General features: G+C 37.1%; 1 protein-coding gene and 1 pseudogene across 5 annotated transcripts in view; one reads left to right on the plus strand and one right to left on the minus strand.

Moving 5' to 3' along the window:
* Positions 1 to 23,733, plus strand: part of MCF2L2 (MCF.2 cell line derived transforming sequence-like 2) — a 337,731-nt gene that overhangs the window by 75,101 nt on the left and 238,897 nt on the right. For all 5 annotated transcript variants that reach the window (XM_037839691.1, XM_037839680.1, XM_037839694.1 and 2 more), the window contains one exon: positions 21,701 to 21,791. In XM_037839691.1, coding sequence (XP_037695619.1) covers positions 21,701 to 21,791 — 91 coding nt within the window. The remainder of the gene's footprint in view (positions 1 to 21,700; positions 21,792 to 23,733) is intronic.
* Positions 4,178 to 11,394, minus strand: LOC119509876 (annotated as a pseudogene).

The following is a 23,733-nucleotide window of genomic DNA, read 5'->3' on the forward strand; positions in this document are numbered from 1 at the left end:
GTGTGGTTCTATTTCTTTTTGTTGAATTGTGTAGTTTTTAAACGAAGTGTAAATAGATTCAGATTTAACTTAGCTACTCAAAATTTCCCCTCTTTATTATTTTTGATAAGTTTTTTATTTCAGGTCACTAATTTTGTCATCAGTCAAATCTGTTTTTTTTTTTAAGACTTCCTATGAATTCTTAGATTCTGGCATCATATTTTTAATTTCTAAGAACTATTTTTTTTGTTCTCTGCTCCCTTTTCATGTTTAATTCAGTTTTATGGCTTTTATAGATGGAATATCCTTTCAAGCCTATGAGATTACTAATTAGAAAATTTTCAAAGTTCTTTTCTCTTTCTATTATTATGTCTGTTTCTAGATTTGTTATATTTGTTTCCCTCAGACTTTCTTGTTCATGCTTTGGTTTTATTTATGTCAGGAGAACTATGGTTGCCTTTTCATATTTATGAGTGAAGGGTTATATTGTTAATATAATTGTCTGGCTTGTGTTTCCTTTGCAATGGGTAGATCTGTTTCCCCCAAATCTTTGTGCTTGAGTGGGAAGAGAATGGGGCCAGCAGACTCTGTGAGAGTGGATGGGCCCTATAAACAGATTTCCATTGTCTATTTGACTAGGGAGGAGGTAAGATTTTATTTGTTGAAACAAAGAGGGCTTTGCTCAGGAGCAGAGGTTTTAGTCAACTTCACTTCTAGAAAGTCCTGCTTTTCATATTCTTATCTTTTGGGGGTCTGAAGTTTCTTCAAGCTCTGCTCTGCTTTCTATACAGCTTCAACACTCATCCTAAACTCTCTCCAGGCAAATCTGCTTTGTGAAGGAAGAAGTGTTCAAACTACAGATGGGAGCAAATGCTGCAACCAGTTACTCTCTATACAAAAGGAGGGGAGGCGGGAAGGGAGGGACCAACGGCCCAAGCTGTTCTGTAAGTCATCCTTACTCAAAGCATGATCCATAGGATAGAAATCACCTGTGATCTTGTGCAAACTCTGGAACCTGGGCCTCCCTTCACACCTCTTGAATCAGAATCTGCATATTAACAAAATCCTCAGGTGATTGGTATGAACATTAAAGTTTGAAAAGCATTGTGGACCCTCTACTTAATGACTTGGCCCGTCCTACTCTCTGTTTCCATCTACGGTCAAGAGTAAGATTGTCTCCAGGTGCTACTAAGAATCCCTCAACCATTTTTTCTTCCATTTTTAAAGATCAGCATCATTGGAAAGTCAAATTCATTCATATCCACAATCCCAAAAAAGATCTGATCCTTTTCTAGTGACATCTATCTCTGTCTTCTCTCATATAGTCCCCTAGTTTTGCATTTTCAAATATTTAATGTATATTTTGGATCTCAATAACATTTAAAGAAAGTAGTGGTGGTAGTATGGTTGTGTGTGGGAAGGATCCATAAGACTATCTAGAAGTATTTTATGTTTACACTTTAAACAACTAATAGAATGGCCTCTATTAAACAGGAAACTACAAGTGTTGGAGAGGATGTGGAGAAAGTGGAACACTTATTAACTGCTGGTGGGAATGTAAAATGGTACAGCCACTGTGGAGAATAGTTTGGCAGTTCATCAGGAAGCTAAGTGTAGAGTTACCTTACAACCCAGCTGTTTTGGTTTCCAATAGCTGCCATTATGCGAAATACCAGAAATGGACTGGCTTTTATAAAGGGGATTATTAAGTTACGTATTTACAGTTCTAAGGCCAGTGTCCAAACTAATCAACAAGAGGATACCTTCACTGAAGAATGGCTGATGGTGTCCAGAACACCTCTGTCAGCTGGGAAGGCATGTAGCTGACATCTGCTGGTCTTTTACTCCAAGGTTGTGTTTTAAAATGGCTTTCTCCAAAATTTCTCTGGGCTCCTCTCTCTCAGATCTTGTGTGTCCTTGCTTCTTTCTCCCAGGTTGTTTCTCTCTAAGCATCTGGGGGTCCTCTCTTAGCTTCTCTGGGGCACACTCTGGACTTCATCTATTAGCTTAGCGTCTCCAAACGTTCTTCTGTCTCCATCTCCAACCATCAGCAAGTATCTGCTTTGGAGCTCTCTTAAGTAGTCCAGTGAATTATTCAAGACCCACCATGAATGGGTGGGATGCACACCTCTATGGAAGTAATCCAGTCAGAGGTTTCACCCTAATCAACAGACCAATCAGTCTGCCCCTACAAGATTGCATTAAAGAATATGGCTTTTCTGGGGGACAAAATATATCCAAACTGGCACACCGACCATCCTGCTACTCAGGATATACCCAGAAGATCTGAAAGCTGGGATGTGAGCAGACATTTGCACACTGCTGTTCATAGCTCCATTATTCACAATTGCCAAAAGATGGAAACAACCCGTGTCCATCAACAGATGAACGTATAAATGAAATGTAGTATATACATATGATGGAATATTATTAAGCAGTAAGAAGGAATGAAGTTCTGAAGCACGTGACAACATGGATGTACCTTGAGGACGTAAGTGAAATAAGACAGACACAAAAGGACAAATATTGTATGATCTCACTGATACAAACTAATTATAATATGTAAACTCATAGATATAAAATACAGAACATAAGTTACCAGGATATAGAATGAAGCTAAAGAATGGGGAGCGATTGCTTAATATGTGCAGAATGTTTAACTAGGTTGGAAATGGATAGAGGTGACGATAGCATGTTAATGTGAGGATAATTAACAGTACTGAATGGTGTATGAATGTGGTATAAAAGGGTCATGCATGTTACCAGAAGGAAAGATGGAGGTTAAAACATGGGAATGTATTACACAGTGAATCTTGTGGTGGACAATGTCTACAATTAACTGTACGAATATAAATTCTTTCATTAACTAGAACAAATGTATGACACTATTATAAGGAGTTAATAAAGCAGTAAATGGGGAAAATGTACTTATTGCAAACTATGGACTGTAGTTATCAGTAATATTTTAGTATTCTTTCATCAACAGTAACAGATGTACCATACCAACATTATGGGTCAGTAATAGGGGGATGATAAGGGGTATGGGAGGATTTGGGTTTCTTATCTGGAGTAATGAAAATATTCTTAAATTGATCGTGGGGATGCATGCAGAACTGTGTAATGATACAGTGAGCCAGTGATTGTATACTTTGGTTTGTATGGTATGTGAATATATCTCAATAAAATTGCATTTTAAGAAAAGGATGATGTACTGATGAGGCTTGTTGCTGCAAAGGAGAGGCTAAGCCTACTTATAATTGTGCCTAAGAGTCTCCCCCAGAGAGCATCTTTGTTGCTCAGATGTGGCCCTCTCTCTCTAGCTAAGCCAAACTTGGCAGGTGAACTCACTGCCTTCCCCGCTATGTGGGACCTGTCTCCCAGGGGTGCAAATCTCCCTGGCAATGCAAGATATGACTCCCAGGGATGAGCCTGGACCCGGTATTGTGGGATTGAGAAAATCTTGACCAAAAGGAAGGAGTGAAATAAAACAAAATAAAATTTCAGTGGCTGAGAGATTTCACATGAAGTCAAGAGGTCACTCTGGAGGGCATTCTTATGTACTGTATAGATATCCCTTTTTAAGTTTTGGTGTATTGGAATAGCTAGAAGGAAATACCTGAAACTGTCGAACTGCAACACAGTAGCTTTGTTTCTTTTTTATTTTTTTATTTTATTTTTAAAATACATTTTATTTCTTTCCTATACATATTCTGCAAAATTTCCAAGGTAAATATTAGCATGATATACACAGAAAGTAGAGTTCTTTAAGAACTGGCATTGAATTAATCACAAGAATGATCAAAATCTGATAATGGAAAATAAACTTGCATATTATCAAAACTAAATCTCCATTTAAAACTATTTAAGGGAATATTTTTCTTTACAAATGTATCCACTATTTAATCCCAACCTCCCTCAGCTGACTCAAACCATCATTTTATATATATACACACTTACAAATATAAGAAAATACAGCAACATGGTGACAGCAGCTTTACAATCTCAAAGATTGTCTCACAGCAGTTCAGATCAATAAATCACAGGTTATTTGGTGTTTTGCATTATTTGTTGATTTCTATGAACCAGTTCTTGATTAAGAACAGCTCTTTGAGATACATTTTATATGAATCCTGTAATCTGCTAAACTGTTGAACTGTAATCTGACTAAAGATGTAAAGAAATTATTTTATTTTATTATCTACATTTCTGCATCATCATCATTGTCATCATCTTTGGCTCTGAAATGCTTGTCTGCTCATTGAAGGACAAGATGAAGACACTGGTGGAAAGTCCTGCATGAGCTCCACATTTCCAAAGAATCGGCTCACTGGCATCAGCTGATTGCTATCATCATCTAGAAAGACACTGTTGTCCATCTGAAGTGGTGGCTTCTGCACTTTCTCTGCCTCTGATGCTGCCTCATCCTGCACTGTGGAGCTGCTCTCAGACGCTTCCGTGCTGGCTGTGTGATTTGGCAGGGGCAGGCAGCTGTCATCCACGACTCTGTGGTGACTGAGGGAAGGCCTTCGCCCTCATGGGGCACGGGGCCACCAGCTTCATGTCCCGGAAACGATACTTGGCTTCCAGCAAATTCCAGAGGCTCATTTCCACCAGGGGCCTCAGGTGTGATCTTTGGCAAGGAAGCACTATCACTTTTAGTTACCAGTTTCTGTAACTCTGACTTCACGAGGCTATCTTTGTCACAATTGAACTTCTTGGATGTTTGCCTCTCAGTAGCTCTGTGATGAGGAAGCCAGACACACACTGACTTGGCAGACTTGGCGACGTCCGCTTCCTGTGCAGAGGCCAACCGGCTGCCAAGCAACTTCTGCCTCTCAGTCGGGCCGGGGAGCGCACTCCACCGGCGAACTTCCGGCTCCTCGTGAGTGTGAGCGGCGCCCCCGGCGCAGCGAAGAACCCCGCGCCCGGCCCAACGCGTCTGAGGAGCTACCTGGAGGGCAGGATCCCGCCGGGCGGCCAGTAGCCTTGTTTCTTGAAGACTGTTGTATAACTATGTAGCTTACATGGTGTGACCGTGTGGCTGTGAGAACCTTGTGGCTCACAATCCCTTTATCTAGGATGTATGGATGAGTAGAATAATGGGGACAAAAACTAAATGAAAAATAGTGTGGGATGGGGGGTATGGGATGATTTGGGTGTTCTTTTTACTTTTATTTTTTATTTTTGTGTAAGGAAAATGTAAAAAAAATTGATTGGGGTGATGAATGCACGACCATATGATGGTATTATGAACAGTTGATTGTACACCGTGGTTGATTATATGGTATGTAAATATATCTCAATAAATCTGAATTTAAAAAATTAAGGGTGTAGAAATAAGCCTACATACTAAGGCCATCTCAGGTTTAAATGAACATATCCAAGGCCCCATGCACTGTGTCTGGATGCTAAATGCCCTCTATGTCTTATCTCTTATTGTGGTCATGATTGAGAGTGATCAGAGCATGAACTCTGCAACAGGTGGTCTGGGTTTTGAGCCCACCTCACCACACAGGAGCTGTGTGGCTTTGGGCAAGGTACTCAACTTCACTGTACATCAGTGTCTTTATATGGAAACTTATTAGAGAGATACTTCCTTCCAAGTGTTACTGTAATGTGTAATGAATTAACACGTAAAGAACTCGTAACAATTTCAGGCGTGTAGTAAGCATTACAAATGTATTAACAGGTTTTATTATTGTTTATTAATATTTTTCTTGGAGTTATGGACAGATGCTACTAAATAAATTAATTGAAGTAATAAACCAACCAGGTAAATATAAGATTGCTATAAATATTATGTGTAAAATAAAATAATATGATTGAAAGCTAAAAAAAACAAAAGTGTGATGTGGGGATTGAATATAATTTGTGGAGGCTATATGGGAAGGCAGATGTGTCTGAATATGGGGAAAAGGTCACCCAGTTCTCTAGTAGCCTAGCAGAGAATTAGGTTGGTTTAGAGCAGTGAACTCCCAGTTACTAGAAGTATCTGGTAGAGCTCAATAGGCATGTAATAGAGATGTGGAAGAGTGTTCCTTCAGTGATAGAGGGCTGAACTGTCATTGAATGGGTTCCTTCCTTCTATAAAGAGAAAGTATCCTCTAAGTATTGCCTATTCTATGAATGAGTATAGCTGGTCCCCAAAGTTTCAGCTTTCTATAGTTTTAGATATTTCATTTATAAATAACCTTTTATTTTTTTATTTTTTAAATTCAGTTTTATTGAGATATAGTCACATACCATACAGTCATACAAAGTGTACATTCAGTTGTTCATAGTACCATTATATAGTTGTGCGTTCATCACCAAAATTAATTTTTGAACTTTTTCATTACCACACACACAAAAATAATAAGAATAAAAATTAAAGTGAAAAAGAACAATTAAAGTAAAAAAGAACCCTGGGTGCCTTTTTTTCCCCCCATTTTTCTACTCATTCATCCATACACTGGACAAAGGGGAGTGTGGTCCATATGGCTTTCCCAATCACATTGTCACCCCTCATAAGCTAGCTTTTTATACAATCATCTTCAAGTTTCAAAATAACCTTTTATTTTTTACTGCACAAACTTTTTTATTATAGAACAATTATACTAGTCAAGAGACTAGTATAATAAATACTTAAGTATCCACTACCAGCTTTAATAATCATCAACTCATGGGCAATTCTGTTGCATTTATGTCTCCACCTACATTCCCTCCCACTTTTATCTTTTTTTTTTTTTTAATTTTTAGTAGAGAATAAATACTAGGTATACAGACTGGGTATACAGAACCTTCATGCATAAAATACAGGGTTCCTATATACCACCTTATTATTAACACCTTGCATTGGTTTGGTACATTTGTTACAATTGATGAAGGTGCATTTTCATAATTGTGCTATTAACTATAGTCCATGGTTTAACATAGGGTTCACTATGTTGTACAGTTCCATGGAATTTTTAAAAATTTTTTATTCTATAACATATATACAACCTAAAATTTCCCCCTTTAACCCATTCAAATAAATAATTCAGTGCTGTTAATTACATTCACAATGTCGTGCTAGTATCACCACCATCCAGTCACAAAACCTTTCCGTCATCCCAAAAAGAAACTCTTTCATTTTAAGCATTGACTCCCTATTTCCTACATCCACCCCATTCCCTGGTAGCCTATATTCTAGATTCTGATTCTGTGAGTTTGCTTATCCTTATTATTTCATATCAGTGAATTAATACAATATTTGTCCTTTCGTGTCTTGCTTATTTTACTCAGCATGTCTTCAAGGTTCATCCATGTTGTCTCATGTATCAGAACTTCATTCCTTCTTGTGGTAAATAATATTCCATTGTGTGTATATACCACATTTTGTTTATCCAGTCATAGGTTGATGGACACTTGGGTTGCTTCCTTTTTTTGACAATTGTAAATAATGTCACTGTGACCATTGGTGTGCAAATATCTGTTTGAGTCCCTGTTCTCAGTTCTTTTGGATATATATACCTATAAGTGGGATTGCCAGGTCATATGTAATTATATACTTAACTTTCTGAGGAACTGGCAAATTGTCTTCCATGGCGGCTGCACCATTTTACTTTCCCACCAATAACGAATGAGTGTACCTATTTCTCTACATCCTTGCCAATACTTACAACTTTACATTTTTTAAAAATAGTAACTGTTCTAGTGGGCAAAAAAATGGTATCTTGTGGTTTTGATTTATGTTTCCCTTGTGGCTAATGATGTTGAGCATCTTTTCATGTGTTTTTGGCCATTTATATTTCTTCTTGGGAGAGTTATCTATTAAAGTCTTTTTCCCATTTTTTAATTGGGTTGTTTGTCTTTTTGTTTTTAAGTTGAAGGATTTCTTTATATATTCTAGATATTTAACTCTTGTCAGATATGTTGTTTCAAAACATTTTCTCACATTGTGTAGGCTATCGTTTCACTTTCATGATTAAGTCCTTTGAGGCACAAAAGTTTTAAATTTTGATGAGGTCCCATTTATCTGTTTTTTCTTTTGTTGTTCATGCTTTGGTACATAAGGTCCTGAAGATGCTTCCCTATGTTTTCTTCTAGGAGTTGTATAATTTCGGCCCTTATATTTAGGTCTTTGATTGATTTTGAATTGACTTTTGTACAAGGTGTAAGGTAGGAGTCCATCTTCATTCTTTTGCAAATGGAGATCCAATTTTCCCAGCACCATTTGTTGAAGACTTGTTTCCTAGTTGAGTGGTCTTGGCCCTCTTGTCAAAAATCTTTTGGTCATAAATGTGAGGGTTGATTTCTGAACTCGAGTTCAGTGTCATCTATATGTCTGTCCTTATGCCAGTACCATGGTGTTTTGATAACTGAGGCTTTGTAATATGTTTTAAAGTCAGAAAGTGTGAGTCCTGCAACTTCACTCTTCATTTTCAAGATGGCTTTGGCTATTTGGGGCCCCTTGCCCCCTTCTATATAACTTTGATGATTGGCTTTCCATTTCTGCCAAGAAGGTTGTTGGAATTTTGATTGGAATTGTGTTGGATTTGTAAATCCTTTGCATTGAATTGACATCTTAACAATATTTAGTCTTCCAATCCATGAACACAGAATGCCCTTTCATTTATTTAGATCTTCTTTGATTTCTTTTAGCAATGTTTTGTAGTTTTCTATATACAAGGCCTTTACATCCTTGGATGAATTTATTCCGGATGTTTGATACTTCTAATTGCTATTGTGAATGGAATATTTTTTGAATTTCTTGTTCTAATTATTCATTATTAGTGCATAGAAACACTACTGATTTTGGGGTGTTGATCTTATACCCTGCCAGTTTGCTGAATTCTTTTTTTTTTTTTTTTTTTTTTTGCTGTAGGAGATTTGTTGTGGATTTTTCAGGATTTTCTACATATAGGATCATAGCATCTGCAAATAGGGAATGTTTTATTTCTTCCTTTCCAATTTTGATTCCTTTTATTTCTTTTTCTTGCCTAATTGCTCTGGTGAGAACTTCCAGTACAATGTTGAATAACAGTGGTGACAGTGGGCATCCTTGTATTGTTCTCCATCTAAAAGGGAAAGCTTTCAGTCTTTCACCATTATGTAAGATGTTAACTGTGGGTTTTTCATATATGCCCTAAATCTTATTGAGGAAATTTCCTTATATTCCTAGTTTTCTAAGTGTTTTTATCAAGAAATGGTGCTGGATTTCGTCAAATGCTTTTTCAGCATCAGTTGTCAATGTGGTGTGTTACATTCATTTATTTTCTTATGTCGAACCACCTTTGCATACTTAGGATAATTCCCACTTGATCATGGTGTATCATTCTTTTAATGTGCTGTTGGGTTTGGTTTGCTAGTATCTTGTTGAGGATTTTTGCATCTATATTCATAAGAGATATTGCTCAGTAATTTTTTTTCTTGCGGCATTTTTATCTGGCTTTGTAATAGGGTGATATTGGCTTCATAAAATAAACCATGGATTGTTCCCTCTTATTCAATTTTTTGGAAGCATTTGAACAGGATCAGTGTCAGGTTTTCTTGGAATGTTTTGTAAAAGTCCCCTGTAGCCATCTGTTCTTGGTCTTTTCTTTGTTGGGAGGTTTTTGATTGCTGATTCAATCTCTTTACTAGCTATTGATCTGTGAAATCTTCTATTTTTTCTTGAGTCAGTGTAAGTAGTTTGTGTGTTTTTAGGAATTTGTCCATTTCATCTAGGTTATCTAATTTGTTGGCATACAGTTATTCATATTATCCTCCTATAGTCCTTTTTACTTCAATGGGGTAAGTAGTAATGCCCCCTTTTTCATTTCTGTTTTTACTTATTTGGGTCCTCTCCCTTATTTTTTTCCACCAACTAAGCTAAAGGTATGTCAATTTTATTGACCTTTTCAAAGAAACAGCTTTCGGTTTTATTGATCCTCTCTTTTGTTTCTTTTATTCTGTTTCATTTATCTCCATTCTATTCTTTGTTCTTTCCTTCCTTCTGCTTGCTTTGGGTTTGATTTGCTGTTCTTTTTCTAGTTCTTCCAGTTCTGAGGTTAGTACTCTGATTTGAAATCCTTCTTCTTTTTTAATGTACTCATTTAGAGCTGCAAATTTTTTTTTCAGCACGATCTTTGCTGAATCCCATGGGTTTTTTTTCATTTTTTAAAAATTCAGTTTTATTGAGTTATATTCACATACCATACAGTCATCCATGGTGTACAATCAGCTATTCACAGTACCATCATATAGTTGTGCATTCATCACCCCAATCTGTTTTTGAACATTTTCCTTATACCAGAAAGAATCAAATAAGAATAAAAAATAAAAATAAAAAAGAACATCGAAATCAACCCCCCCTTCCCACCCTATTTTTCATTTAGTTTTTGTCCTCATTTTTCTGCTTATCCATCTATACACTGGATAAAGGGAGTACGATCCACAGGGTTTCACAATCACACTGTCACCCCTTGTAATCTCCATTGTTATACAGTTGTCTTCAAGAATCAAGGCTACTGGGTTGGAGTTTGGTAGTTTCAGGTGTTTACTTCTAGCCATTCCAATACATTAAAGCCTAAGAAGTATTATCTATATAGTGTGTAATAATGTCCACTAGAGTGATCTCTCAACTCCATTTGAAATCTCTTAACCACTGAAGCTTTACTTTGTTTCATTTCACATCCCCCTTTTGGTCAAGAAGATGTTCTCAATCCCATGCTGCCGGTTCCAGATTCATCCCTGGGAATCATATCCTGCTTTGCCAGGCCTATTTACACCCCTGGGAGTCAGGTCCCACATAGTGGGCAGGGCAGTGAGATCACCTGCCGAGGTGACTCAGTTAGAGAGAGACGGTCACATCTGAGCAACAAAGAGGCACTCGGGGAGACTCTTAGGCAAATTATAAGCAGGTTTAGTCTCTCCTTTGCAGTAACAAGCTTCATAGGGGCAAGTCCCAAGACAGAGGGCTCAGCATATCAAGTTGCCAGACCCCAATGTTTGTGAGAACATCAGCAACAATCCACGTGAGGAAGTCCAACACCTCCGCATCCTCCCCCAGTTGAGTTTCTATTTTGATGGTTGTCTTGGGGCCGAAAAATCCTCAATATAGTAGGAGAACCCCACACCAATCTGGGTCCTCAAAGAGTGTTCTTCCACATAGAGGTATAATTCCAGCAACACAGAGCAGTGCTTCTCAAACTTTAAATAGACATCCATTACAATGGAGACTCTGATTCCATAGGTCTAGGTTGGGACCCTGAAATTCTCTGATGGAGAGAGAGTGGACTATGTTGGAAAATACACAGGGGGCTTCTCAGGTACCTGCAGTGCTCTAGTTTTCAAGCTTCTCTTGGCACCAGTTCTCTCACCTTTGAAACAGGAGTCGTGATGCCAGCTCCCGTAAGGCAGGAAGTGAGATTTCGCACGCACAGGTCCTAGCACCAGGAGGCCAAACCCCAGCATCTCTTCATGAATCACGTTGAGGTTTGGAGGTAAAAAGTTCAAATCAATCAATAGTGATGTGCAGGGCAAACAACTGAAGTTGGCTTGGCCTCATTCTTCTCATTCTTCTCATTTTGCCATGGACCATGAGAACACTGTAGCACCAGTTGCCGTCTGCTGGCTGCAGTGCTGATGAAAGCCACACTGACACCGGAATCCTGCTGTGCGCTTAGTCAGACGGGTCTCCCAGGGCTGGTCACACCAACATAGGGGTGGAAATGGAGTCACAGCATCAGGTGGGATGGAAAAGGAAGCCCCATGTTTTGTTGTGTTTTATTTTCATTTTTATTTCCTCAATGTAATTCCTAATTTCTCTTGGGATTTCCTCTTTCACACATTGGTTGTTTCAGAGTACATTGTTTAATTTTCCACATATTTTTTAATTTTCCATTTCTCCCTCTGTTATTGATCTCTAGCTTCATTCCATTGTGGTTGCAGAAGATACATTGTATAATTTCAATATTTTTGAATTTACTGAGACTTGTTTTGACCTAATATGTGGTCTATCCTGGATTGTGACCATGTGTACTTGAGAAGAATGTGTATTCTGCTGCTGTTGGGTTAAGTGTTATATGTATGTCTGTTATGTCTAGTTGCTTTAGAGTACCATTCAAGTCTTCTATTTCCTTATTAATCTTCTGTTAAGATCTTCTAACCATTATTGAACGTATTATATTAAAATCTCTTTTTAATGTAGAACCATCAATTTCTCCCTTCATACCTGTCAGTATTTGCTTCACATCTGTTGGGGCTATGCTTTTAGATGCATATATTTTATATTAAATTTTTTTGTTGAATTTGTCCCTTTATCAGTATATGATGAATGTATTTGTCACTTGTAACCGTTTTTGACTTAAAGTCTATTTTATCTGATATTAGTATAGCCACCCTGGGTCTCTTGGTTACTACTTACGTGGTATATATTTTTTTCTATCCTTTTACCTTCAGCCTACCTATTGTAAACAGCATATAGTTGGGTCATAAGTTTTCATCCATTCTGCCAGTTACTGCCTTTTGACTGGAGAGTTTAATCCATTTACATTTAAATTCCCTGCTGATAATGCCGGACATTTTTCTGCCATTTTGCTATTTAATGTTTGTAAGTTTTGTAACTTTTTTGACCCTCAGTTCTTCTGGTAATGCCTACTTTCATATTTACTTTGTTTTATGTTGTACCATATTGACTCCCTTCTCATTTCCTTCTGGATATATTTTTCATATATCTTCCTTGTGGTTACCATGAGGTTAACATTTAACATACAAAATATCTACTGATCCTATTTCATTTGATACCATCTTAACTTCAGTAGCATGTACAAACACTGTTACTATATACCTCCATCCCCCCCACCTTTTTTGGATCTGTTACAAATTATATCTTTGTACATTGTATGTCCAAAACCGTAGATTTATCATTACTTTTTATGCATTTGCATTTTAGTACCTTTAGTAATTAAGAAGTGGAATTACATACCAAAAAATACAATACAGTAGTACCAGCATTTATAATTACCAGTATGTTACCTTTACCAGAAGTCTTTATTTCTTTATGTCACTTTAACCCACTCTTTTCAGTCTAAAGAACTTCCTTTAGCATTGCTTGTAAGGCAGGTTTAGTGGTGATAAAATCCCTCAATTTTTGTTTAAATGGGAATATCTTAATCTCTCCCTCAATTTTGAAAGAAAGTCTCGCTGGTTATAAAATTCTTGGTTTGCAGTTGTTTTCTCTCAGCACTTTAAGTATTTCAACCTACTGCCTTCCTGTCTACATGGTTTCTGATGACAAATTGACCCTTAATCTATTTGGGATTCTCTTGTATATAACACGTTGCTTTTCTCTTGCAGCTTTCAGAACTCCCTCCTTGTCCTTTGCATTTGACAGTTTGATTACTGTGAGATGGGGTGTATTCTCTTCAAGTTTATCCTGTTTGGTGTTTTTTGGGCTTCCTGGATGTGCATATTCACATCTTTTGCTAAGTTTGGGAAGTTTCTGTCATTATTTCTTTGAATGTTCCTTCTACCTTTTTCTCTCGGTTTTTTCCTTGGAACCCCTGTAATGCATATATCGGTATGCCTGATGATGTTCCACAGGTTTCTTAGGCTGTTTTCACTTTTTATAATTCCTTTTCTTTCTGCTCCACTGCCTGACTCATTTCAGTTATCTTGTCTTTAAGTTCACTAATTCTTCTGCCAGTTCCAATCTGCTGTTGAAACCCTCCTGGGAGTTTTTCATTTCAGTTCTTGTCTTCAATTCCAGTAGGTCTATTTGCTCCCTTTATCAAAACTCCATCACTCTATTGATATTCTCAAATTGTTCATTCATTGATTTCCTGATATTCTTTAGTTCTTTCCCTGTATTTTCCTTCATCTCCTTGGACATATTGAAGATCATTTTTTTTTTTTTAAGTCTTTGGTATGTTCATAGTCTCCTCTTCTCCATTGATTTTTTTCTGGATTTTTTCCTCTTCCTTTGGGTGGGACATCATTTCCTGTTTGTTTGTTTGTTTTGTAAGCTTTTGTACATTTTAATATTTTAAAATATTAACTCTCAAATTTATTCCCTGAGATGTCTGTTTCTTGAGTTTGTATTAGTTATGATATGACAGAGCTTTTCTTGAGTTAGTCTGGAGTCAGCAAAACCACACAGACCTAAGCAAAAAACACTTTGCACTATCTTTGCAAATCTGTTTTTGCAAGTTTAGTACTCTCCAAGGTCAGCTTAAGGTGAATGCAAAGTGCAGGGTCCTCCTTTTATTTCCTGGGCCCGTGTCTTGTCCTAGGCTTGTCCTTGGTAGTGGCCTTAGAATTTCACCTGTTTATAGGAATTTGAATGTCCTCTCTATTTCCCAGGAAACAAACCTCCTTCTCCACTGCAGTGTGTTCCACTGTAGGACTTAAAACAGGTAAGCCTTTGCCATGCCCCAGGCTGCCTGCCTCAATTGTTTCTTACACTGCTTTCCTTGTCTCAAGCTGCATTTCCCTGGAAATCAAATTCTGGGAAGTGGAACACACTGTAGAGGAGTTTCCCAAGTCATTCCTTCTCAGCTGGACCCACAAAGGGAGCACCCTGGCTGCAGCTTCCCAGAGGAGGAGATGGCCAGGAAGGGTACCAGGAGCTTTTTTCTCAAATTTGACTTTCTTGATTTGGCATCTGCCCAGAAAATGCATCCATTTAACTGTCCTCTGCAGCTCTGAGGACGCATGCCATCTTTAAGCCTCTTCTACCACCTTTGTATATGTAACTGTTGTGGTATGTTGGGATCAGGACACATTTACCTCAATCTCTTGCACATGCTTATTTATATTTAATGCTATTGAAAGCATCGAGTTTGAATCATCAAAACTTCAATTGTATTTTATTATAGAGGAGTTACTAAGATTGGAAAAATGAAGCAATATAGTGTTAAAATATTTTCTATAACAAGAAAGCCTGAATTTTGTTGCTTAAGCCTTGGTCTTGGGGTCTGAAGCCATGGATTGAACTTCAACTCTGCACATAAGATGTGACTTCTGGCCAGTTACTTTTTAAAACATCTCTGAGGATTAGTTTCCTTGTCTATAAAATAGAAATATTAGGTGGCTGTGAAGATTATAGTAAGTAGCATTTGTGTAAATGTTTAGCACATCTTAGAACCTTGCTACTGAAAAGAACAATACGGATTAAACAGCTAAGTATAAACCAAAGAAGTACATTGATCAAAAATCTCATATCCTGTGCATTTGATTTAGTTGAGCTTTTTGACACCCTTGTTGAGCAAGATAAGGAAAACAACTAAAAACAGTAGTTGAAATTTCTGAGCATCATTTAGAATGTACATTTTATGGGAGGACTCTAGTCAAAATCATTGTCGTGATTCATTCATCTCTAGCCCATTATGTGCACAGGTTTTTCCCCAGAAGATACCATATTCTATTCACCCAGATTTTCTCATCTTGGGGCTTGGTCTTTGTGGTGCTAAGAGGAAGCTTGTTCTGAAGGTCACTTGTCCTCTGTCTGGCGGGGGATACTGGGGAGGAGAGGAGACAAGTTGGCAGCTGCTTTCCTCATAAATCAAAGAACAGCCTGTGTTTATGCACTGTATTATATTTGCTGAGCCTCTTCCAGCTCCACCTTGTTTAAGAGCCCCAGGCTCCCTTAGAACATTCTAAATGAGTGATTATTTGGCTTAAAGAAAAAGAAAAACTCTAGCAACAGCAAAATATACAAAGTAAAACTGCCACAAGGTACAAGCAGTTCTGCTGTGAGAAAAAATAGAATGGGAGCAATGGGGTGTTAAGAGCTTGGCATTGATATCATACAGCTCTGTGAATAAAATCCAGTTTTGCTAGTGTGAATCAGGCAAGTTATTTTATTTTTACCCACCTTTATTTCCTCATCTGTAAAATGGCGATTATAATATGTATTTCGTAAGATAAAAGAAAATAAAAAAATAAATGTCTGACAAATGATAGCATAATAAATAGTGGCTATTATTATCCTAGATTATTGCTTTTGTTAATGTCAGTTTGTTTTTGTTAGAACTACAGAACTGTGCTGTTTATTCTTATATCCCCTGCCATCAGTGCCTGACACAAATTGGACACTCAATAATATTTTTTTAAAAATATTTTTCCTTTTCTCAACATGTATTTATTTAATTCTTTGGGTTTTTAAATTGAGTTATAATTTCTATATAGTAAAGTGTACAAATCTTGACTGTGTATATGTTTTACATGTTTCTACATCCATGTAACAACCATCCAGATCAGGTTATAGGATATTTCTGTGAAGATTCTCTCCTGTGTTTCCATCAATAACTCCATCCCCACCCCTTCTCCCTATACTTCAACCCCTGCCCCCACAAGAAACCACTATTCTGACTTTTATCACTGTAGATTAAAAATCTACACTGTAGATTAGAAAAATTACAAAATATTTTGAAGCTAAACAACCACCTCTAAATAATCCATGGACCAAAAAAGGCATCACAAAGGAAATTAGGAAACATTTTTAACTGACAATAACAAAAGCAGTGTATCAAAATTTATGCATTACATCTAAAATAATCCTTAGAAGGAAATTGTAGCTTTAAATGCTTATATTAGAAGAGAGGAAAGGTTTAAAATCAATAATCTAATCTTACACCTTAAGAAGTTGGAATATGAGAATAGCAAAATAAACCCAAAAAAGGTAGAAGAAAGAAAATTATAAAGAAAAATGAAACAAAAATAAATGAAGTGGAAAAAGGAGGAATAATACAGTTCCAACTGAATTCCACCATGGTCAGAAATACACCTTGTTTGAGGGCAGTCTTTTGAATTAGACTTGCTTTATGGTCCAGGATAATGGTCTATTCTGGTAAATGTGCCCTGTGCACTTGAAAAGAGTATGTGTTCTGCAATTGTTGGATGTCGAGTTCTTCATATGTTAATTAAGTTAAGTCTATAGCCTCACTGATTTTTTTTTTTTTTTATGCTTGTTCTATAAATTACTGAGAGAGGAATGTTAAAATTTCTAACTTCAGTTGTGGATTTGTCTGTTTTTCTTTTATTTCTAACAATTTTTGCTTAGTATTTTGAAGCCATGTAACTGCATACATACACATTTAGGATTGTTATGTCTTCCTGATAAATTGACCCTTTTATCTGTATGAATCCTTTATCCCTGCCAGTGCTCCTTATCTTTAATATTACTTTTTCTGGCACTGACATAACCCCTCTGACTTTCTTATGATTAGTGATTGCATGATGTATCTTTTACCATCCTTTTTCTTTCAATCTGTTTTTCTCCTTAGGTTTAAAGTGCGTCTTTTACAAGAGTATTCACTCTGACACTCTTTGCCTTTTAAATGTGATTATTGAGATAGTTGGATTTAAATGTACCATCTTGCTATTTGTATTGTGACTTGTTCTTTATTTCTCCTCTCCTGCCTTCTTTTGGATTATTCAGATATTTTAAATATTTCATTTTATATCCTCTATTGGCTTTTTAGGTATGGTTCTCCACTTGACAGTATACATCCTTTAGTTCAGCAGTCTATCTTGAATTAATTTGATAATACTCTATATACAATGTAAACGGTATAATTTCACTTCATTCAATACTAGTTTCAATAGTATAATTAGTATAATTCCATTTACTCCGTCCAATCCTTACCGCTATTGTTGTGCTATATTTTCCTTTTTCTTATCTATTATTCTCAATATTTTGATATTTTATTTGCTTTGAATAGTCAATAGTCTTTTAGGGAAATAAAAAACATGGTGGATAATATTTATCCACATATTTATTGTCTACAGTGCTCTTCATGCCTTCTTGCAGATTCAGGTTTCCATTCAGGATTATTTCCTTCACCCTCATTTCTTTACCTGTCTATTTCCAGAATAGGCAACCATCACTTCATATGAAAACTGCCTTTAGTATTTGCTCACTAAGGAAGCACTTAGCCCTCTTGGATTTGTTCATTTAGTTCTCTAAAGTCTTTCAAGAAAATTTACAATTGAAAAACATTTTAACTGGTGTTTTGTGGTGGTTGTTTGTTTTGATAGAAGTGACAGTCTTCCTAACCAGCAGCTGAACCTTATGACCCGTATATTTATCCTTTTCAGGTTTATTTTCCTTGCACTTTCATGTTTCCAACTTTTCAGCCTAGAGTATATCTTTAACTACTTCTTGTAGTATATGTCTGTTGACAAATTCTCTAGCTCTAGTTGTCTGAAAATGTCCTTATTTCACCTTCATTTTTGAAAAAAATTCAATGGACATAGAATTCTAGATGAGTGGTTCTTTCAGTCCAGCCCTCTGAATGTATCTTTGCATTGTACTCTGGTTACCATAACATCTGTTGATTATAATACTGTAATATAATCACAGTCAGTGATTATAATTTTATTCTTCTGATGGTAATGTATCTTAGTGGTTGCTTTGCATATTTTCTCTATCTTTCATTTTCAGCAATTTGTCTCTGATATACCCAGGTGAAGTTTTCTTTGATTTTATCCTGCTTGTCGTTTGAAGAGTTTCTTGAATCTATGTTTATGTCTTTATCAAATTTGGAAAATTCTTAGCCATTTCTTTAAATATTGTTTCTGTAGCATGCTTTCTCTTCTTTCCTTCTAGAACTTTTGTTCATGACCCACATCTCCCTTACATTCTGTTCTTTCCATTTTTTTTTTCTCTCTGTGCTTCAGTTTGAATAGTTCCAATTGATACATTTTCAATTTCACCTCTCCTGCCTTCTGCTGTGGTCAGTCTACTATTAAAACCAATCCATTGAGTTCTTAATGTCGGTGTTTTATAATTCTAGAAGATTCATTTTTTATAGATTCTAATTCTCTGTTGAAATAATGCTTTTTTTAAATAAGTTTTTTAATTAAAAAAACTGTTTTTAAACCGTTTTATTGAGATAATTCACATGCCATATAATTCATTCGTTTACAGTGTACGTCAGTGGTTTTTTAGTATATTATCAGATATGTGCAACAATGAACACAGTCTATTTTAGAACATTTTTAATACTTCAACAAAGAAACTCTTTACTTTTTAGCTATCATCCTCCTATCTCCCCATTCTCCACCCACCTACTCCCTCAGCTCTAAGCAACCACTACTATACTTTCTTTCTCTATAGATTTCCCTATTCTGAACTTTCATAGGAATGGAATCCTGTAATATGTTGACTTTTATGACTGGCTTCTTTCACCTAGCATAATATTTTCAGGGTTTCATTGAAGTTGTAGCACATATCAGTAAATCATTCCATTTTATGGCCAGATAATATTCCATTGGGTAGATATATCTCATTTTGTTTATCCATTCAACCATTTATGGACATTTTGGTTGTTTTCACCTTTTGTCTTTTATAAGTAATGCTGCTATAAACATTTGTTTACAGGTTTTTGTGTGAACTTGTGTTTTCCTTTCTCTTCCATATATACTAGTGAGTGAAATTGATGAGTTGTATGGTAACTCTATGTTTATTCATTTGAGGACATGCCAGATTGTTTTCCAAAGCAGTTGCACTCTTACATTTCCACCAGCAGTTTATGGGGGTTCCAGTTTTTCCAATCCTTTCCAAATGCTGTTACTTCACATTTTTATTCTATTTATCCTAGTGGATGTGAAGTGGTATTTCACTGAGGTTTTGATTTACATTTCCCTGATGACAAATGATGACCAACATCTCTTCATGTGCTTCTTGGCCATTTGTGTATCTTCTCTGGAGAAATGTTTATTCAGATGCTTTCTCCATTTTAAAATTGGATGAAATAATGCATCTTTTAATTCATTTTGTCAGTCTTTTCTTCTGTTTTCTTTAGCATATTGATTTGTTATTCCAAAGTCTGTCTTCCAACAATTGGGACACTCTGAGTAGATATCTATTAACTATTTTAATCTCTTGATCATTAGTCACTTTTCCTTACTTTTTTGCATTTCTATTAATTTTTTATTTTATGCTGGACACTATGGATTATATTTTTTAGAGGCTTATCTACTTATAAAGAGTATTGAATTTTGATCTGGTGTATCACCTTGATCTTTTTGAAGTCTGGTTTTAGATTTTCTTCAGGCAAAGTCATTTCTGTTTTGTTCTTACTTTTAGAGTGTAGCCTTAATCCTATGGTAACTCCTATGGTGTTGCCTTTATTCCTATAGTATGGACTTGCTGAAGTTTCAGTTGAATGTCCAGGATGTTCATCAAAGTCTGTCCATTCTGGCTGGTCCCAAACACCAGTTGTCTTTCCCCCAAACTATGCAAGCGTCATAATTTCCCATCAGTTCTCAAACATGTAGTTGCTGCTCTCTGCCAGCAACCTGGACTCTCAGCTCAACTTGTAGGGCTCAGGAGTTGGCCGAGCACTCAAGGGGAATTTCTTTGAAGAGTTCCGGAGTTCCCTCTCTGTGGCTATCCGTCCCTGCAGCCAGCTCCCCAAATCCTGGCCACTGTAGCATCCATAATCTCTAGTCTCTGATTCTTCCTCCCAGCGAGACCACCCCTCTTTACACTGTGGCCTGGAAAATGTCTCCAAGGAGATAGGGATATGATGCTGTGATATGAATTGATGCGTGATGTTTACCTTAGATCAGCCACTTAGGTTTTCTTGCAGGTTTGTTGAGCTCTTCTGGCTTATTTGCATACAGACTCTTTTTAGGGTGAAGGTTGCCTTTTATCCAATATGAGAGAGTTATTGAAGGCTTATCAGGGACCAGCTTCTTTTCATGTTTCAATATCTTTTACTCTCCATGACAAACACATAAGAAATAATAATTATAATAGTTAGTACTTACATAATGCTACCATGTACCAGGAATTGTTCTAAGTATTTTATGCATCTATACATATACATACTAATTTAATCCTCGTATCAATCCTATGAGGTATGTTCTATTATTATTCCTACTTTACACATGAGGAGTCTGAGAAACTCTAGAAGTTAACCCTCCCATACACATAGTATATTCAATAGTATATACACAAAGTCTAATCAATCCAAAATTTGTGCTTTTAACCACTTCACTATTGATGGCATAATTTTACAGATAAAGGAATCCAATTTTAGAGAGTTTAGATGATTTTCCCAATCTCAGTGCTAGTACGTGGAACCACTAGGGTTTGAACCTTTGCTATTTCCTCTGTACACATTTCCTTCCAAAGAGAGGGAAGAAAATGTTTCCAATTTTAGGATTTTGGTTTCAAAGGATTTTGTGAGAATTTTATGGGGACCAAACAGCTTCCTTGAGGTCTTAATGAAGATGATATCTTCTTGTGCATTTGATCTGTTGACCTATTTATAGCCTGGCACTGGAAAAGGGTTCTATTTCCCACTGACGTGTTATTTCTGAACAGCCCTAGGAGTGACTCCTAGGAAAACGTATTGATAGCTCCACGAATGTCAGTCTTTGGATAGGAGAGATGGCAGTGCTCAGCCTCGAGGTCCTCTGCCTACGCTGGGAATATGTGATGCTCTTCTGACGTGCTCATCTTCCTTTGACATGATCATGGATGTTCCTTTGGCATTTCATATATTTGCCAGTGAGAAACAGAGTCCTTGAGAGGCCCCAAGGGACAAAGTGTTCATGTTTTGTTAAGGCTGCCAGACTCTGACTGGGAGAGGGGATTGGTTTCTTTGTCAGGGAAATTAGACCTAGTTAGTCCTTTGTGCTGTGCAGGGTGTTTACACAGTGAACCTGGAGTGCTGTGGAAGCCGTAGAGTGTGTTCTGCCGTGGGAGCCACATTGAGCTCATATGTCTGACCTGATCTCTGACCCTGACCACTCTTCTTTGCAGTGTGGAGGCTGCCAGCATCGGATTCATCATTGTTATCGACAGACGAAGGGACAAATGGAGCTCCGTAAAGGCATCCTTGACACGAATAGCCGTAAATATTTATTTTTGTGCTATTATTGTAAAAGCATTTAAAATTGTCTATTCAACAATTTCATTTTAAATTCAGGGGAAATGGGAATTATTTTATGTTGAATTTGGGGAAGTTCTTTGTAGCAGGTGCTGCTGTGTCTTGTCCATATTCCACCTGAAGACAGTTCCTGAGTGTGTCAAAGGCTTCCTGAGTTTCTCTGCTTTGTTGGCTTCTCTGATCACTGAAGAAGGGCAGGTAGGGAATGCTGGGAATTTAATGCCCCAGGAGCCACCTGCAACCATGGAGTTGTGGGCATTGGTGGATAAATACCCCAGCTTCCTCACCCGCCAGAGGGACAGTTCTGAGATATGTTCCATGCAGTGTCTCAGAGGGTATCAGCCCTGCTGCCCAGAGCAGTAACCCTTCATTGACATTTTGGCTCGTCACATTCCCTCTCCCTCACTGTACTTTGTGGGGTCACCTTCCAAATAAAATGCTTGTACCCAAATCCTTGTCTTAGGTTTTGCTTTGGGAATAACCCAATCTAAGACAGTCTTCATTTCAGTATTCAAATTATTTTCTTACAGTGGCAAAACCAATCAAAATGTTATTTAAGTTATTTGGTTGGAGGTGTGCTTGCCTTTGACATTAAAATACACAAATCTTGAAGGGGTTTCCTTTTCCTTCTCATTAGTCTCATTTTGATGCCTGTTTGTTGCCCTTCAGCGAGTAGGTATATCCTTCTGTAGAGGTCTCGGACCTGTGAACTTAGAGCACATGGCCAGGCAGAGCTTTCTAAGAGCCACGACACTAGCATTCCCACCTGAGAATGAGTCCCCTGGGGCACGTGAGACTGGCTGAAGAGGATAAGATGTAGGTGGGTGGGAATGTTTGTGTAGGGGTTGGGATGAGAGAGGACATTTGTAGCTTCACCTGTACCTGCTTAGGGAGGCAATCACACATACAGACATGCACACACAAAGTCTCTCTCAGATGGCTTTAGAGCCTCATCCAGATACACAAATAGTATCTCAGTTCATTTATCCTGTAATGACATACAAAATGCAAGGCTCTTCTGTTAGGAGCTTGTGTTTCAAAGATAAGGGGAGGGATGAACCCCTTCCCTCTGTGTACAGAACGATTTATCCCTTAGGTTTAGTTGTGGCTACTGGATTTATCTGTGGGATAATGACAAACATGGTTGATGCCCTGAGAATTTAGACATTTGACAGTGCCCATGACTATTCTGGAAGTCTGGGCTCTTTCAGGTTTCTGGTTTCTCAGGGTCCATAGACACTGAGTATAATTTGTCCCAGAAATATAGTGATCACTTTATGGGTAAAAGATTCTTTAGTGCACAGAGCCCAAAATCTGGATCTTATTAGAATTTCTTCAGGTGCTTATTGAGTGCAGATTCTTGGACTCCATCCTATGCCTAATGAATCAGAATCTTGCAGGTGATTATTTTTTTAACAAGCACCTCAAGAGATTACTTTTGGGAACTTCTGGAAGAATGGAAATCCATGGGCAGCGGGAGACTTGGGTTCTGAGTTTTACTACTAAGTTATATGAATCTGGATTATCTCATTTCCCAGGACCTCACCTCAAGATGAGGGCAATGCTTCCCAAAAGCAACCTGGCAATAATATTCATCAACAGCCCGTAAACTATTGTCTGTGACTCAGTAATTCTTCTAAGAATCTATCTTAACAGAATGTTCCAAAATGCGCATAATGATCTTCATTTTGGTGTTACTTATACCAGTAAAAATATTGAAAGGCCTAAATGAACAGCAGTAAGGGATTCATTAAATAAATTATGCACCCATGAAAAATAATATTTCCTAAGAATTTTTAATAACATGAATAAAAGTGAAAAGGCAGGTTACAAAATATTTCTACAGCATGAGTTTAACTGTTATAAAATGTTTAAGCCTAGAAGTATATAAATTGAAATATTAAAT

Source organism: Choloepus didactylus, chromosome 1 (genome assembly GCF_015220235.1).
Source record: "Choloepus didactylus isolate mChoDid1 chromosome 1, mChoDid1.pri, whole genome shotgun sequence".
NCBI lineage: Eukaryota > Metazoa > Chordata > Mammalia > Pilosa > Megalonychidae > Choloepus > Choloepus didactylus.